This window comes from Pantherophis guttatus, chromosome 5, assembly GCF_059756535.1.
Source record: "Pantherophis guttatus breed Tessera chromosome 5, ASM5975653v1, whole genome shotgun sequence".
Taxonomy (NCBI): domain Eukaryota; kingdom Metazoa; phylum Chordata; class Lepidosauria; order Squamata; family Colubridae; genus Pantherophis; species Pantherophis guttatus.
This window is the reverse complement of record NC_142067.1, coordinates 131,680,711-131,697,389: the sequence shown is the minus strand read 5'-3', so window position 1 is coordinate 131,697,389 and position 16,679 is coordinate 131,680,711. Positions and strand designations below refer to the sequence as shown.

At 45.2% G+C, this 16,679-nt stretch overlaps 2 protein-coding genes across 3 annotated transcripts; one reads left to right on the top strand and one right to left on the bottom strand.

The window, feature by feature from the left end:
* The first annotated feature begins 1,043 nt into the window (after positions 1-1,043).
* On the top strand, positions 1,044-5,295 carry ZNF488 (zinc finger protein 488). 2 transcript variants are annotated; one of them, XM_034415513.3, is made up of 2 exons: positions 1,044-1,256; positions 2,941-5,295. In XM_034415513.3, exon 2 carries the CDS (start codon positions 3,048-3,050, stop codon positions 4,050-4,052), a length of 1,005 nt encoding a protein of 334 aa, XP_034271404.2. In that variant the 5' UTR covers positions 1,044-1,256; positions 2,941-3,047; the 3' UTR covers positions 4,053-5,295. The 2 variants fall into 2 exon arrangements, with proteins under 2 accessions (XP_034271404.2, XP_034271396.2); XM_034415505.3 differs by having other exon boundaries at positions 1,044-1,404.
* Positions 5,296-5,420: 125 nt separating this feature from the next.
* Positions 5,421-14,240, bottom strand: RBP3 (retinol binding protein 3). The gene is made up of 4 exons (XM_034420550.3): positions 11,202-14,240; positions 9,984-10,174; positions 8,659-8,801; positions 5,421-7,033 (listed from the first exon to the last, which is right to left on the bottom strand). Exons 1-4 carry the CDS (start codon positions 14,238-14,240, stop codon positions 6,708-6,710), a joined length of 3,699 nt encoding a protein of 1,232 aa, XP_034276441.3. The 3' UTR covers positions 5,421-6,707.
* Between the last annotated feature and the right edge of the window lie 2,439 nt (positions 14,241-16,679).

Here is a 16,679-nt window from a genome sequence, read left to right as displayed (position 1 = left end):
TGGAATTCAACATTATGCAAGCACAAGCAATAGAACAAAGTCAAACTAGAGTCTTGGACTTTAAGAGGGCTAATTTCAATTAACTTAGAGAGAGCTTGGGAAGGATTCCACAGATGAGACTCCTCAAGGGGAAAACAACCCAAGAAGCTTGGGAAACTTTGAAAAGTGGGAAGCCAAGCAGCTGCTCTCCAAAAGGGGCCAAAGGAGCTGAGCAGGTCTATCCTCGTTGTTTAGGACGTTCACCCTCAGGACCACAGTATGTTCGGACAGCAACACGGGCGGCTGAAACGGAGCTCGGCCAAGCCCTGCTGCTGCCTGCGGTTGAGACATAAGCATAAGGCCGCCTGGACCAAAGTCGTCGTCCACGCCTGGGAAGAGGGAGCAGCGCTCAGGAGACGAGCCCTCATCCCTCTGCCCGGGCCAATCTTCCTCAATCTCGGCAACTTTAAGACGGGGGACTCCAACTTGCGGAATTCCCCCGCCAGACATCTTCCGAGAGCTCGAGAAAGGCTGGGCTGGGCAGCCGAGGGGGAAGAACGACCAAGAGGTAGAAGAGGCTACAAGAAGCCCCTCCCCCTCCCCAGGCCAGAGGCTCCCTGAAGCAGATTTCTAACAAATGGATGGGGGATCTTTCTCGAGGACAGCTCCGGCAAGCGCCGCTGCTCCCGAAGGCTCCGGTACTTCGGCTGGGACATCTGCTGCGGAGACTTTAGAAAGCCCCACGGGGGGAGATCCGGGGCCGCTGCACCGGGAATGACCACGGCCGCTCCCCTCCAGGGCCGCCCGGAGCCCCCGGAGCTCTGGCGAACGGAAGGGGCAAGGCAGCGGAGAGTCCCAGAGCGGCGGCGGCGGCTCAGGCTCCGCAGAGCGATTCTCGGGGCCTCGAGGGCTTCGGCCCGCTCCTCCACCTGGATTTCCACGCCAGAGGAAAGCCGCTCCGCCGCAAAACTTTCCTGCCCGCCCTCTGACGCCGGCCTGCCCCCCCCCTCCCGCCCGCCCGCTCCCGCTTCTGCCTTCCGGCTATACTTCTTTCGGCAGGGCTGGCACTGGAGCTCCGCGCTCCCTCCCTCGTCACACACACACACACACACACACACCCCGCGATGCTCGCGGCTCCCTGCCTAGTTTAATCCAGGCTGAGTCCTACACGCCGCTCTTTCCGCTCGGCTCTTTACTCCCAGGCGCGTGGCTGGCGCTCCTGGGCGGCGCACTGGGCGGGTCCACCTGCGCGGGCCGGAGCGGCCTCTCTTGCGCAGGTAGGGCGCGGGCGAAGTGGCGACTGCAGGGCGAGGAAGCGGGTGGCGGCCAGGGGCCCGGTCGCGCCCTTCGCTTTCCCGGCGCTGGCATGCCTGGAAGCCAGGACCTGCGGAGCCGCTGCCGGGGAGCCCGGAGGAGGAGGAGGAGGTGGGACGCGAGGACTGCGGGGCGGGGGCTGCGCAGGAGGGCCGGGGCGGTACGAGGGGAACCGCTCGCCCGGAGGGGATCGGACTGGGGACGGGGGAGGCGGGGAAGCCGAGCGCCTCCCGGACTCCGCGGTCCCGCAGCCCTGCTTCGCGGGTTAGTGTCGGCCGGTCATTCTCTCGGCTCAACCCGCCTCGCAGGGTTGTTGTGTGGGGAAAATAAGGGGCCGGAGCGTTAGCTATGTTTGCGCCTATAAAAAAGTCGGGATAAAATCATAATAAAGCTAACCCGAGTTGCTGACATTCTGCTCTTGAATCTGAACGTCAGCGGTGCATGAAAATTGGAATTAGTAGAAAACAGTCCAGCAGAAGCTGTGTGTGCTTTTGGACACATTTTTTTTTTCTCAACTGCTTGCAGTTTTTTAAAACATGGGTGCTGACTACAGTATTCACCTCGCGTCGAAGTCGATTAGGCTTCTGTCTAATAACATGCAGCGATTAAGCTACGATGGACATAATGGGAGTAATTATCGAAAAAAAAAGCATGAGCAGAGTACAATTTTTATTGTTGGGGAAAATGTGCTAAATTATGATAGGATATTGGAAAAAACCATTTAAGGTTAGTCTGACAGCAAATAAACTGATTTTACTTCAGAGAAAATGTAGATAAGGGTTACACTATATACTATTTCTGAAATTATTTTCAACAATTTATACAAGAAAGTTTGCTATATATTTTGCTATATTGCTATATCATTTTTTGGATGCTGCCAGAAAGGAATTGAGGATTATGACAGGATTTACTAGAAATATTTCAGCAATGTAGGCAAGAAGCCGCATAGGTGAGAAAATGTCCAATGGGTATTGTATTGCATGATTTTTGTATCAGCCCTTGTTGTGATTTTATTTTCCCTGAAAATGTGTTTGTATTCATCATGACAGCAGCAGATTGCCTGCTGCCCTAAGGGCTTCCAAGGAGAACTTCTATCTGGAAGGTTGAGTTTTCTGTTTCTGTTTCTCCTTTTCTGCTAATATCCATGGTCAAACTTAATTATCTTCCCCTCTATTCCTTTCTTTTCGCCCCTCAAGGATGGGTCAGAGGGTGCAGAAAACACAACACTAGTGCAGTTTGATTCTAAAAATGTGTTTGGAAGTTCAGGAGACAGGCTGTGTGTGGGATGGGGGTGGGGGGAGGCTTCATGCTTTTATTATGCAGTAGATTTCTAAAATGTAAACTATCCGAATCAACGATGTCTGTGTTGGGCAGCTATATACATTCGTTTAATAAAAAATAGTAAAAATAAATATTGCCTCCTGTTATAACGAGTATGAGATTCAGTGCTGCATGTCCCTTCAACAATCCTTGGCAAGATTTGTAGCAGCCTTTGCTCAAGGTCTCTGGAGAGATTGTTTTAATGGTTTTTGCAAAACAGAGTGTTAATCTAGGTTATCAAGGGTCTTTCTTGGTTTGACTACTTAATTTCTCCCAACCAACCAAGAATCTGTTCAATAATTATTTATTTGATTTCTCTCGTTCTAGAACTCGATTGTCCAGACTTCAAGAAAGCCTCCCAGTGCTGTCTTGCTCATTTCTTCTGCTTTCTGAAGAATAGGGTCCAGCTCTAAACAAAACGTCTTCTCCCAAAGATGGTGAAAAGCAGATTTATGGAACAATCCACAAACTTCCATGGTCTGTCTAGGGACTTGGAGTTTAAAATGGTTGCTTCCTTTGAGGGGAGGAGAATGAACAGCCGTGAAATGGAGAGCTGTCAGAACAGAAAATCTGTGTTATTTGAGAAGGCAAATTGTCTACAGGAGAAAGCAGCCTACAGCGAGCTCAAGGATGGAAGAACTGCGGAGCACATATTAAGGGAACCCTGCTGGACATTTGGTACTAGGACACATTTATTAGTAAAGGATGTGCTGCGACAGAAGGAGAGTGCATTCACTGAAGTGAGAAGGTCTGTAGAGAAAGTCAAAGAGGCAGAACAAGGCAATAGGAAGGCTGGTTTGGACAAAGCTGCAGTCCAGTGTTCCCCTGGTAGCGCATACTCCTTTGTGTGGCCCAACAGCATTGCTGGGGAACCCAAAAGTGCTTTCAGCAAACCAGCCAAGTGCTGGGAAGACGGAGGGGCTCTGGCTGCTTTTCAACCTCTAAAAAGTATCAAGGAAGGAAGCCCAAGGAAATTGTCAGAATGCATCGCTGCCACTGACCTCATGCCGCACAGTGGCTGCCTCGCTTCCAGGTTCCTGGTAAACGATTCAGATGGTTTCCAGCTGCTGTCGACCAACCTCATTAAGAGCAACCCATTCGCTTTCTCTTCAGCTCCGTGGCCAAAGGAAGCAGATGAGCAGATGCAGGCCAACCCTGCTTCCGGCTGCAGCCTCTCCTCCTCTGCCTCCTGGGCTCTGCTGCCTCCCAGTTTCGCCCCTCTCAGTGTGGCAGCCCAGAACTGGTGTGCAAAGTGCAGCCTCTCCTTCCACATGACCTCAGACCTTGTGCTGCACATGCGTTCCCATCACAAAAAGGTCGAGGTCTCGACAGACTCCCAAAGGAAAAGGAGGCGGGAGGAAAAGCTGTCCTGTCCTGTTTGCCAGGAATATTTTCGAGAAAGACATCATTTATCTCGGCACATGACTTCACACAACTAGCCTGCAGATTGTGTGCAGACATTGATTGAATTCCATTGTGATTTTACTGCATTTAACCAGAATCTTTGAAAGGCAGCCTTTTATATAGAAGCGTTAAGAAGAAATGTAATTACATCAGCTACAGATAGCTCAAGTTCTGAAAATGAAACTCTGGAAATACACTTATAAGGAAATAAACAGTGACATGTAAAGAGAAAAGTTTTGCTTTCTACAGTTCCATTTTTTTCACCTTAAACTATGAAAATGTTGATAACATTTTTTTTTCTTTAGTAATTTGAAGCAGCAACTTTTTCCATGTCAGAGCCATTATGGAATGAAATTCTTCCCTAGCCTAGGATTGAAGTAAAGGATAAAATTTATTTTAAGTTAAAGTTGATTCCTGGTGACCATCAAAGCAAATCAATGTAATTTTTCCGATGTGATAAAACGGCCTTCTTCAGTTGTGCAACACAGTGCTGCACCAGGCAGTGACAGGTGTCTCTGTCTCTGTGTGTATCTCAACAAGGACTGAATAGGTGAGGATGGAAGTGCCAGCTTCCCAGTTCACACCCACAACTTGTCTGTAAGCTTTCAAATGAAGGCACAGTGATTAGAGTAAGAGAAGCAGGAAGCATCCATTTAGGGCATCAAATCCAGTGCAGGAGTCCAAATTAAACCACTCCTAACAGGTATCTAATTTTTCAGCCACATCATATTGTGGATTATGGATAGCACTGGTAGCATAAAAGTTCAAGGTTACCTCTGAATTGGTGATAGCTTGCCTCCATGTACCAATTTCAGGGAGCAATTTTACCTCCTCAAGTTATATTTAAGAGCCGGTTTGGGTATCAATATTCTTAATATAAACATGGACATAATGCCTTTGGTCCATATATTTTTCTGCAGTCAAGATCATAAAGAAATTTGTTCTATCAGAAGTCTGAAACAAAGCTGTACAACTATTGGTAAAAGGTATTCAATGGCCAAATGCTAATGCAAAGTGCTTTTATTTGCATTTTACCTTACTTTTTTCTGCTTTGTTTATACTTCCAAAATGTAACATATGTTCAAAGCCTCTTGAAGTGACATCAATTTTATTTGCTACAAAAATGGGTATATTGCTCTCTATATAAATATATATTGTACTATATAAAAATATATATTGCACTAGCCAATTTGGTTAGTAGTTAAGCATCAGGCTAGAAAGCAGAGTTTGTGCTGACAGTTATATACAAATAATAAACATGTTACTAAAATGTATAAACTTTTGTTGAAATTTGAGACAAAGGAACAAATGTATAATAAAATGGGCTAAAAATGTTGGTTATACAAATGGATCGATGGGAAAATGGACACATAGGCTAATTCAGAAGATTTTAAAAGCTAAAGTACAGTTGAACCCAGAGGCTTTTATTTTGGAACTAATGGATACACAGCTAGAAAAAAAGACACAGAATGACTACTGCAGCGAGATTATTATATGCTCAAAAATGAACAGTTTCAACACTACCCATTAAAGAAGGAATGGTTGGTGAAGATGATTGGACTTTCATAGATGGCTAAATTGACTTCCTTGATCAGAGAAAAGACCACATCTGCATTTATGGCTGATTGGATATCCCCGATGGAGGTTTTGCATGACACAGAAAAATGCACTTATGATTTGTGGTTTTGATGATTAGAAAAAAAAATAATAGAAAAAAGTTAGCTTTTCTTTTTACAACTAGAGATAATTGTGTAACTGTATTTGTATTTGCTGCAAAGAGAATCAGAAGCTGCCTCTTTCTATTTCTTTTTCTTTTTTCCTGCAATTTGTCTTTTCTTTCTTTTTTCTTTCTTTATTCTATATTAGTTTTTGTTAGTTTGTATCTTCTCTTTAAAACTTAAAAAATACATATTCTAGGGCAGTGATGGCTAACCTTTTTGCCATCGTGTGCCAAAAGCGGGGGGAGTGCGTGGGGGGGTTGTTGCACTCACGTGTGCCCACACCCATAATTCAGTGCACCCCGCTCCCCGCGCGTAGGCATGCGTGACACCCCTGCGCTCCCCCCGCTTTTGGCACACGATGGCACGGTGGGCCCAGTAGGCCCGTTTTTCGCCCTCCCCAGGCTCCAGAGGCTTACTTGGAGCCTGGGGAGGGCGAAAACAGCCTTCCCCATCCCCCTGGAGGCCCTTCGGAGGCCAGAAATGGCTTATTTACCGACTTCCGGTGGGACTGGAAGGCCCATTCTTCGCTCTCCCCAGCCTCCAGAGCCTTTCTAGGAGCCTGGGGAGGGTGAAAATGCCCTTCCCTCCCCCGGAAGCCCTCCAGAGGCCGGAAATAGCCTTCCAGTGTGCCCGGAAGGCCCGAAAATCAGCTGAGCTAGGACAGCACTCGCGTGCCCACCGATATGGCTCTGCGTGCCACCTGTGGCACGCGTGCCATAGGTTCGCCATCACGGTTCTAGGGATTTGGGGATTTCAAGTTATATTCTGAAACACAGTCTGAAATTGGGAGGATGGGTTAATATTTCTTGCTTTCCTCCTTCTCCTTCTATATTTTAACTATTTATAGAAGACTTGGAATGATGTGTTGTCTGGCATGAATGTGCAAGGCCAAAAATTTAGTCTCAAGGGTAGGGGAGGGAACCGGATGCCCTTTTGCCTTCATGCAAACTCCTGGTTTGACCCACTAATCTAACTCAAACTATGGAGGTGGGAGACAAGGATCTCTTTGGCTTGGATGAGGGATTTCTCAATGGGAACCGCCACGTGAGGATCCACTCCAACCCCCTCCCAAGAGTCCTTAGAAGAAATTGTGGATCTAGAAGTTGGAATGGTGACAAAGAGGCCGGTTCTGTCCACTTGAAATGTCTGAGAGGGGAGGCAACCCCCGCTGGTCCTTTGTCCAATGATCAAGGCTCTGCCCAGCCTCTTCATGATGGACACAAATTGTTCAGCAGTCCCAGCAGTTGCAGAGCTGGTGAGAATGACCACGCTCTTCTCAGAGCCATATCTTTGACCTTGAAGAGACAGGAGAAGATGCAAAAAGTTACCCACAGTCTCACCAAACATTAAATTTGATCAGAACCCATATTAAAATTAATGTCCCTCTATGAATTTATAAAATGAGAATAAATACTGTAATTAATGTTATGCATATACTGTACAGGGCAGCATTCCTCAACCTTAGCAAGTTTAAGACATGCGGACTTCAACTCCTAGAATTCCCCAGCTACTTAGTATATACCAGTGGTCGGCAAACTCATTAGTCAACAGAGCCAAATATCAACAGTACAACGATTGAAATTTCTTTTGAGAGACAATTTTTTAAAACTTAAACTATATAGGTAGGTACATTGTTATTAACTTAATTAGTTCTTTTTAACTACAATTAAAAAGTAGGGGGAAGGGGATGCAACACGCGGAAGGCCAGGTCCACTCCCGTTCACCTACCCACACTTGTTTACCCGTCCCAGAGAGCTCGGACCCAGCCGCCTTCCTTGCTGGCATCGCTCCTGAGCGAACTCTTCTGTCCTCAGCTGTTGCAAAGAAGCGGCAGCTCTGGGTGCGCCACGCCTGCTTCGTTCTCTTTGAGAGCTGCTTTGCACCTTGTTTGCAAAGCAGCTCTCAAAGAGAAAGAAGCGGGCATGGCTCACCCAGAGCTGCCGCTTCTTCGCAACAGCTGAGGACTTCTTCCGCTTGGAGCTCCAAGCTGCGGGGAAGGGGAGAGGCGGCTGCAACACCGGCAGCTTCAGTGGGCTCTTTCCCTCAGTGATTTGTTTTCTTTTACCTAATTAAAGGCTGCTCTGCACCTTTTGATCTTTCTCGGGCACGGAGAAAAGCGACCCTGTGTGAAGGGACTGAGAGGCTTCTTTTCTACCCAGCCACTGGCGCACAGCGCCGAAAAGATCTCCAGTCACTGCCGTCATCTTCGCGCATGCACAGCTTTTTTCTCACCGGCTGAAGGACTTTTCAGCACTTTGCGGACTTTTCGGTATTTTGTGGAAGAGCCACACTCAAGGGGCCAAAGAGCCACATGTGGCTCGTGAGCCGTGGTTTGCCAACCACTGGTATATACAATACAGGTAGTCCTCACCACCATTCATTTAATGACTGTTCAAAGTTACAATGTCACTGAAAAAAGTGACAACCGTCCTTCTCCCATACGACTGTCACAGCATCCCCATGATTGTGTAATCAACATTTGAGCATTTGGCAACCGGCATGCATTTATGATGGTGGTAGCATTCTGGGGTTGTGTGATCGCCACTTGCTACCTTTCCGGCTGTCTTCTGACCAGCAAAGTCAGTGGGTGAAGCTAGATTTGCTTAACAACCCCATGATTCACTTGGCTGCAATGCATCTGACACCCTGCCCCTGTGTGCTGGACCGTCTCTGAGGCCTCTTTCGATAGTCTGCAGCGTAGGTCCTGTCCTGCATGGCGAGCCCTGCTTCTAGGGACCTAGTGCTTAGGAATGACTAACCTGGCTTTGGCTCTCTGTGCCTATTTTGCTCTGGGGTTATTCCAGTCCATGACCCATGTTTGCCATAGGTTAATATTTGATAAGATTAATGTGCTATCTTTAGCCACAATGTGCAGTAAGTAAAGAGAAATACTGACATTCACAACTTCAGATGTTGTTACCTAAAAGTTGGGAAGGAGTCCAAAGGTCACTGGTAGTATTATTTGGTCTGTAGTAGACTTTGTCCAGTAAAACTGGATGTCCTTCATCAAAGAAGTAAGAGCATAGAGTTGCTACAGAGGAGATGGGCCCTCCAGTGTTGTACCTGGTGAGGCATGGAAGACATTTTGAGAAGTAGGCACTGACAAGGAAACCTGACATAGAGGCACCCTTACGTTACCACAACTTCTCGTCTCTGATCCCCCCAAAGCAGTTTGAAAATGATCCACAATTAAATCTTGAAATGCTCAGAACAAAGACGTCTTGACTGCCCTAAGCGGCAGCCATAAAAAAAACCCCACAGACAGAAAATTCTAAGTCTTTGATTCCATATAACAGTCATATGAATTTTTCTAGTCAGGATCTCATAACCCAACTCCAGTTAAAAGAGAAATTAGCTGTTTGTTTCACACTTCCCCATACCTGTTCTTATGTCTTGTCTGAAATTTTAAAAAAAATTGTCTGCTTGTGTATGTAAAAAAGTCATCAAGTCACAATTAACCTAGAAAGATTTGAAATCCTGGAACTCAGGACAAAGCAAGACTTTGTAGTCTATCTACGAGCTCTACAAAACTACAGCACTTAATAAAAAGCAATTAGTTTTATTCCAATATTGCTTTGGGAGAAATAAATTGTCAGATTTCAGCTGACGTCATGGGAGCCCAAAGGGCCCCTACTAGTTCTGAACGGCTGCAACATCCTTATGAGAAAATACCAAGACCTTCCACAGTCTAGTAAAAGTGGCTGAACAAGATGTGCTCAGGCTGTAGCACTTTTCATGCGCCCAGAAAAAAGGCTTCTGCCATTCCACCTATGTTTTATATTGATAAAAAGGCTTTCTAGAGATCTGCTGTATAACATCAGATATCCTGATTGTGCTAGGTTTGTGCTTTGTGAAGGGCTGCAATTGCATTGAGGAAAACATTGCTGCATCTTCCCACTGAAATAAAGGTCACAACATTTATTTCAAATTCAGGAGACTGGAGCTTCTGTACCTCGATCACACATATTTTGGGATAGATCCCAGGAGGTAGAACTTCGGGTGTATTGTTATTATGCCCTCTATCCCGGTACCCAACCTCCATCCTTGCATTTGTCTTAAAGGGTAATAAATACATTTCCTCCTGCAAGGAACACATAGCTCATAATCTGGTCAATGATGGCCTCACAAGGTACACTGCAATTATGTTAGGCCCAGGAATTAAATTTGACAAATACCTTTATAGCAAAGCATATATTTCAAAAGTTTTATCTTCATTGCTTATTCTGCTTAGGACAGATTATTTACCTCATGTCGATGATTAGTGCATTAGTGTGGACAACCTTCTTCCAGATGCGTTCCACCATCAGCTCAGAGAATTGCGGCCAAAGCTCACTCTCCCCAAATGTATCAAATCGGAGGTAACCAACATTATTCTCAAACACTTTGGTTTGGAACGAAAACTTAATGCGGTCTTCTAACATTTCTGAGGAAAGAATCTGAAATATTTTTTAAAAAATAAGTAGTTAATTTTCAAGAATAACACGGGAAATATGAGAATCCACCTTGCATTAAAATAACACATCTTGCAGCTAGAGAGTTGGTGTGAACAGGACTGAAACCCTTACTCAAATTAGTCAACATTCCTCAGTCAACATCACAGCACTATGTCAAGAATAAATAAATAAGTCAATGAAAATCACTCGAACTAAAGATTATCTATTTAATGTCCTTTCTAATTTGTATTTTAATGAAATTATTATCAGGAACTAGTCATACCAGGCCTTCTGGGATAAGTCTGTTAATATTATTTTATAATTTTAAAAATCTCTTATTTATAGTAAGCATACTGCTTGATTAAAAACAAAATCAGAATGTAGTACTATACCAACTTGTTAAGCTGGGCACATGTAATTTCAATTTCAATAGCTCAGTTAAGCACCAGCATAACACAAGGAAAGTTTCAAGTTGAAAAATAAGATTTAAAATGTGAGATAACATATTAATAACACAATGAGAGTCCTAGGACAGAACTACAGAGTATGGTTACCCTCTATCAGTATCTAAAATATTACACCCATACACTCAAAATTATAAGTGAATACTGTAAGTGTGAAAAAAATTAGAAAAGGCTGCATCGTTGCCAATACTATAATTAGAGTAAAAGCGAGACTAAAATTCATGGAGCTGCATAGTTAATTATAAATACAATTATGATAGTAAAATCTGGAAATCACTATGATACTTACTAATTAATAGTTTCAAAATGCCTGTCCTAGTTTTCATTTTGCTAAAAAAAAATTAAAGACATAAAGACAAAAACCAAAACTACTTAGGGAAAACAATAAGATAATGTAACCAAACACAGTAAACAAAATAATATTAACTGAGCTGTTACAGTGTAAACTTAGGAGAGTGCTACTTGAACAAATCCAGTTCTTGAGGCAAATCCAAAGGGATTTATCCCATCGTAGTAAATATGTATTCATACAGGTTTTATGTCAGTGGCTAACGAAAGGCACTTACTTGCATGGGCATGATCCCTGGAATATGGTTGCGCAGGTGCTCGGGAACATGGGTTATTTTCAAGTGTTTATCTCCAGAAAGCGCTTTTAGGTCAGCTGCAATTTTTTCAGCAAGCTTCGTTTCACAATTGATCTTCTGGTACGTGTCTCTTTTGGCATCCTCAGAAAGTTTGTCTGCCACTAGAGCCCCAACATCAGCAAAAGCATAGTTGTCAGCCACCAGTTTGGCCACCGTCTGCAAAATGTTGGGGAGGTTGGAGCGCAAAGCAATGATGTTCAGGGCAGAAGTCATGGCTTCTGAAGCCTGATTGGTGACATGTGGCTGGACGCCAGAGAGGCTCCACACTTTGCCTGTGACGGGACTCAGCACTACCTTGCTGGGGATGGAAGCGTACAAGGGGCTGTTGCCCAAATGGTAAACATTTGCGGACAGTGAGCCCCCCAACGTGGGCTCCCCAATGACCGTGGCCCGATTGAGATCCTTTAGAGAGCGAGCGAAGGCTTCTGCTGCTGATCCACTCACGTGACTAATTAAGATATAGATATCCTTCGCCGAGCCATATCGTTTGCCAGAGAGATGTGGCAAAGTCCACACCTCCATGCTTTGAGTGGTGCTGCGGTCAAAGAGCGTGTAAAGATGCTGCTGGGGCTCACTGTCAAAGAAATAGGAACAAAAGATGGGCACTGCGGTGGAATAACTGCCCGTGTTGTAGCGCATGTCAACAATCATAGCTTCTGTGGTCACAAGCTTGTCCCAAATGTGCAACAGTTGGGGTCCAATGGCCTTCACCATTTCTGCTTCAGCCATCAAGTCAAAACGCAGATATCCTACATTGCCAGGCAAAATGTCTACCTTGAATAGATCCTCAATTATGTAGCGGATCTCCTCGGGGGTCAAAGTCTTGTTAGGAAGTTGTTCCTGTAAGAAAGATTCGACATGGTTGTAAGATGTATGCAACTGGTGATCCCCAGAAGCTTCTTGAAGGTCAGTGGTCAACTGCAAGGCAAGCATTTCAAAATCCACTGCTGTGCGATAGCCTCCTTGAGCCAGCTTGGAGTTTAGCATGCCTCTTGCCCGCGTGGCCACCTCTGGTATGGCGTAATGTGCTTCAAGCAACAGCCCGAGTTCCTTGATCAACGCTCCCATCTCTCTGTGGAATGCCAACACTTCTTGGGCTTTCTCCAAAGCCTCATCGGCCAGCACGATGGCATCAGGCACCACTTCACCATCCAGCCAATATTCACCATGGTGGTCAATTAAGGTGATGAATGGCACATTGATAAAGAGACCGCAGCCTTCCTCTTTTTTTACCCTGAGTATGCAGAAGGGGTGCGAGTGGGCCAGGCTGCCAGCAGTAATTTCACCAATCAGAGTAGCCCGGCCGAGGGATTGCATCAAGTAGGCAAACTCCTCTGCCGTTGTAGCTGTGAGGTAGCTGGTGAGTAAATAGATGCCACGCTGGGTCCCATAGGGCTTGCCTAGCAGTTCAACTCTACTGTTGTAAACGTAGGTCTGGTTTGTGAGTCTGTTATAGGTGGCAAACAAATGCACAGGACCGGCAGAGGGATCTTGGAAGTAAGATAATAGGACTGGTACAGCATCTGAAAATGGTCCACCCTGGTTGTAGCGCAGGTCAATGATCAAATAATCTGTTGCCTGCAAAGGTTCCCAGACCTGATTGATGATATAGGGCTCCAGCTTGATCAGCACTCCAGCATCGGGAAACTGATCAAAACGCAGGTAGCCCACATTTTCAGATAGCACTGACACTTGAAACACAGCAGCCAGGATTTGTTTGAGTTGTTCGCCATCCAGCAGCTCTATGTTCATGTCCATCGGCTCCTCAACTGGCATAACCATAGCCTCACCGGTTGTTGTAGTCCACAAGAAAAGTCGTGGGTCTTTGGAGATGCTTTGCAATTCGGTATTCAGTTTGAAAGCCAGATCTGTTTCTGACAGGATGGCTGAATAATCAAACGCAGAGAGTTGTTGAAGTAATGCTGGCACCTGTTCAATTATTGAGTAATTGTTCTGCAAGACATGCATCAAGCGACTGACGCTGTCAGGAATCGCTTTGCGAAAGGACAGAATGGCCAGGGCATCACCCAGGGCTCGCTCTGCTGGAACGGCCACACTTGGCATCACCCCACTCAGTTCCCAGCTCTGGCCACTGCCACTTAAGGGGCTCATAGAACACAACACAGGAACAGTCATGTAGAACTGGGAAGCCCCAATTTGCAATTTACGGAGGTCCAAGGAGCCGCCTGCTGTCCTTTCGCCCACTATGATGGCCCTGTGCATTTGCTGCAGGATATAAGCCACATCTTCGGCCACCCCAGAGGTGTGTTTACTGGTCAGCAAAACAACTTCCTTGTTCTTACCGTATCTCATGCCCAGCACTTTTGGAAAGGTCCATATTTCCATAGTGCTATTAGAAGGCCGGTTGTAGACAGTGTCCACGTGCAGCAGTTTGTCCTCATTGTACAAGTAGGAGATGATGAATGGAAGGCCCGAGATCTTTCCTCCAGTGGTATAACGCAGGTCTAAGACAAGAGCTGATGTCTCCATCAAGGGCTTCCACATCTTTTCTACCAGGAAAGCACCAATTTGCTGCACCATGTTCTCCCCGATGATGTAGTCTATTCTTAAGTAGCCTACATTATCACCCAGCACTTCAGATTTGACTGTGTGCTGGATAACCTCTAAAAGTGCTTCTAATGGTAGAGAAGCATCCACTTCTTGCTCAGGGACTGCAGGAGCCAAAGCTTCATGCGATACTACCAGCCGTGGATCATTCAAAGTTCCTTGAAGTCCAGCTGTTAGAGCTGTTGCCAAGATTTTAGGATCTGAGATATCCAAAGTCTCCCCACCCTTGATGGCTTGTTCAATGGCTTCCTGCATTCCCACCAGATTTTCTGGAAAACAATAATTGTCCAACAGAATCTTGGCCATGTCCAGCACCAGGGTGGAGTGTGAGACACTCTCAATATGGATGCTACCAAATATAAGTGCCATTCCGAACAATAAATTTCTTTTCATGCTGTTAGAAAAGTGCAAATGAGTTCCAAACAATTTACAGACTGTGAGAAATGCAGGTTCTTCCTACTTGATCTCAGAAGTGAATATTAAATCAGAGAGGCTGAATATCCATTTTAGCTGACAGTAATCTTTAAATCTAGTTCTAAGTCTTTAATCTTATTAAACAGGAGGGCATGTAGCAAGGTGCAGCTTTGTTCTGTAGTACAGCAACCACCTTATGAAACCACTGCAACAGCCTTCAAATTGTGATTAGACCACTCAGTTATGATTTCATAATGCTTCAGTTCACTAATTTCTGAGATAGATGCTGTCTACTAGAATCTGGATCAGACTGTACTTGTTTTTAAAAAGTTTAAGTGACCAATCTGGATATAGTAAACAAAAATAAATTAATACAATTAGGTTGTTAGAATGCTTCAGTAAACTGTTGAATCTGACTTTTAGATTAAAATGAATGTGTTGTTAGCTGTTTAAAACAATTAACAATCTTTATGTTCCACTGACATAAAGGAGTCCTTGTAGTGCCTTATATAGTAATATTGGCAGCCGCAACAACACAAAGGTTCACACAAAACAAAAACATTCTACCTAGAACATTCATTTTTGTCATTGAAATTCTTTTCAGCAATGGCAACTGTAAACTATCTTAACACATCTTTATAAGGGTGGATGTTTGTTCTCCGAGCTTGTGGGTTGGCTTTTGGACATTTCATTACCAGGCTAGGTAACATCTTCAGCAGAATTTAGGGGATGTCAGTGTCAATGTTCTTCTGCTTATAAGGGCTTATAAATATAAGAAAGAAGGTTTTTGCATTAAATATGACGATGGCTCTGTGTGGAACAAGACAGAAAATGTTAGAAATAATTGGAAAATTTTATTCAGAGCTATACAAAGATCAAGATCACTCAAAAGTAACAATACCCACAAAAAAGGAAATGCCAGATATCCTAGTGGAGGAACTATCAAGTGCCATAAAATCAATGAAAAATGGCAGAGCTTCGGGAAATGACTGTGTTATGTTTGAAATGCTGAAAGCTGGTGGTCATAGTTTACACAAGATACTAGTAAAACTATACTCAAGATGCCTCATAGAAGAAAAAATACCCAACTCATGGAAAAATGCTGAAGTGATTCTTATACGCAAGAAAGGGGCCTAAGATGATTTAAAGAACTATTTGCCCAAGAAGCCTTCTTTCAGTCATCTGCACCACTGATTTCACCAGTGGTGAAATCTGAATCAGTTTACTACCAGTTTTCTGGCTGCGCATGCGTGCTGTGCACCAAACGTGTGCTGTGCGCATGCATGCACCAAATGCGAGGTGCACGCATGTGCAGTGCACAACAAAAAGAAGCATTGGGTAAGTAGAACAGCGCGCAGGGGGGGGGTGATCAACTGTAGCGTGCAATCTTCAGAGCCTTTTTTTTACTTTTAAAAGCATTTTCTACTACCAGTTCCAGAGAACCGGTAATAAAAAATGCCTAAAGAGTAAAAAAAAAGTTCTGACGATCAGCTGAGTGACGATCTTCAGAATTTTTTTTTTTTACTTTTTAAAGCATTTTTAACTACCGGTAACCCTGGGGGGTGCGGGGTGCATGTGGGAGGCGCATGGTCATGGGCGGGGGGCGCGCACACATGCATGGGGGGCAAGGGTCACACGCACATGCGCAGTGGCGGGGGAGCGCGGGGTGTGGCGCTCCCCCCCACAGCCCATTTTTGGGCCCAGGAGTCTGCAGGGTGGCCTACTATGCCCAAAATGGGGGGCAGGGGTACTGCATGCCCATCCCATGGCCCTTTTTTGGGCCCAGGAGACTGCAGGGAGGCCTGCTAGGCCTAAAACAAGGAGCAAGGGAGTGCCCCCCCCGTTTTTGGGTCCAGGAGGCTGCAGGGAGGCCTGCTAGGCCCGAAATGGGTGGCGGGGGGTCACATGCACATGCATGGGGGGCAGGGGAGCAGTGTGGTCTTGTGCACATGCGCATTATGGGTTCTGGCACACATCTGCGCTTTCGGCACATGACAAGAAAAAGGTTAGCCATCACTGGACCAAGGCCTTTGATGGGGGGAAAAATGTCCTGCTCTAAAGACATAGAAGCCCTCCTAGCACTTAATCCTGGGGTGAAGTAAGACTAAGGTCAGGGATGGAGCTTCTTCTATGGCCAACTAGTTTGTAATGGACCAGCGTTTGACCTGCGGTTGTTCTGGGGACTTTTTCAGTGAGGGACATTTGCTTCATTACAATATTTGCTTGACTGATAAAAAACTATATACATACAGCACACACCCATCACGTCATTCACTCTCAGACCAAGCAGCATTATGCCAAGAACTGAAGAAGAGTAAGAAATAGTATTTTATAATTTAGCTAAAAACTTTGTTGTTATCACTGCTCCTGGCTGTACTCTGCACTATCCCCAGAATGCTGCTTAATCCTGAGGTGACT

Excerpts from the sequence above, each read along its gene's own strand:
- ZNF488 (XM_034415513.3), top strand. The coding sequence starts at position 3,048 with ATGGTGAAAAGCAGATTTATGGAACAATCCACAAACTTCCATGGTCTG.
- RBP3 (XM_034420550.3), bottom strand. The coding sequence starts at position 14,240 with ATGAAAAGAAATTTATTGTTCGGAATGGCACTTATATTTGGTAGCATC. Across the intron at positions 10,175-11,201 it reads CAGGGATCATGCCCATGCAA|ATTCTTTCCTCAGAAATGTT; the intron begins GTAAGTGCCTTT and ends AAAATATTTCAG. Across the intron at positions 7,034-8,658 it reads GACTCCTTCCCAACTTTTAG|GTCAAAGATATGGCTCTGAG; the intron begins GTAACAACATCT and ends TGTCTCTTCAAG.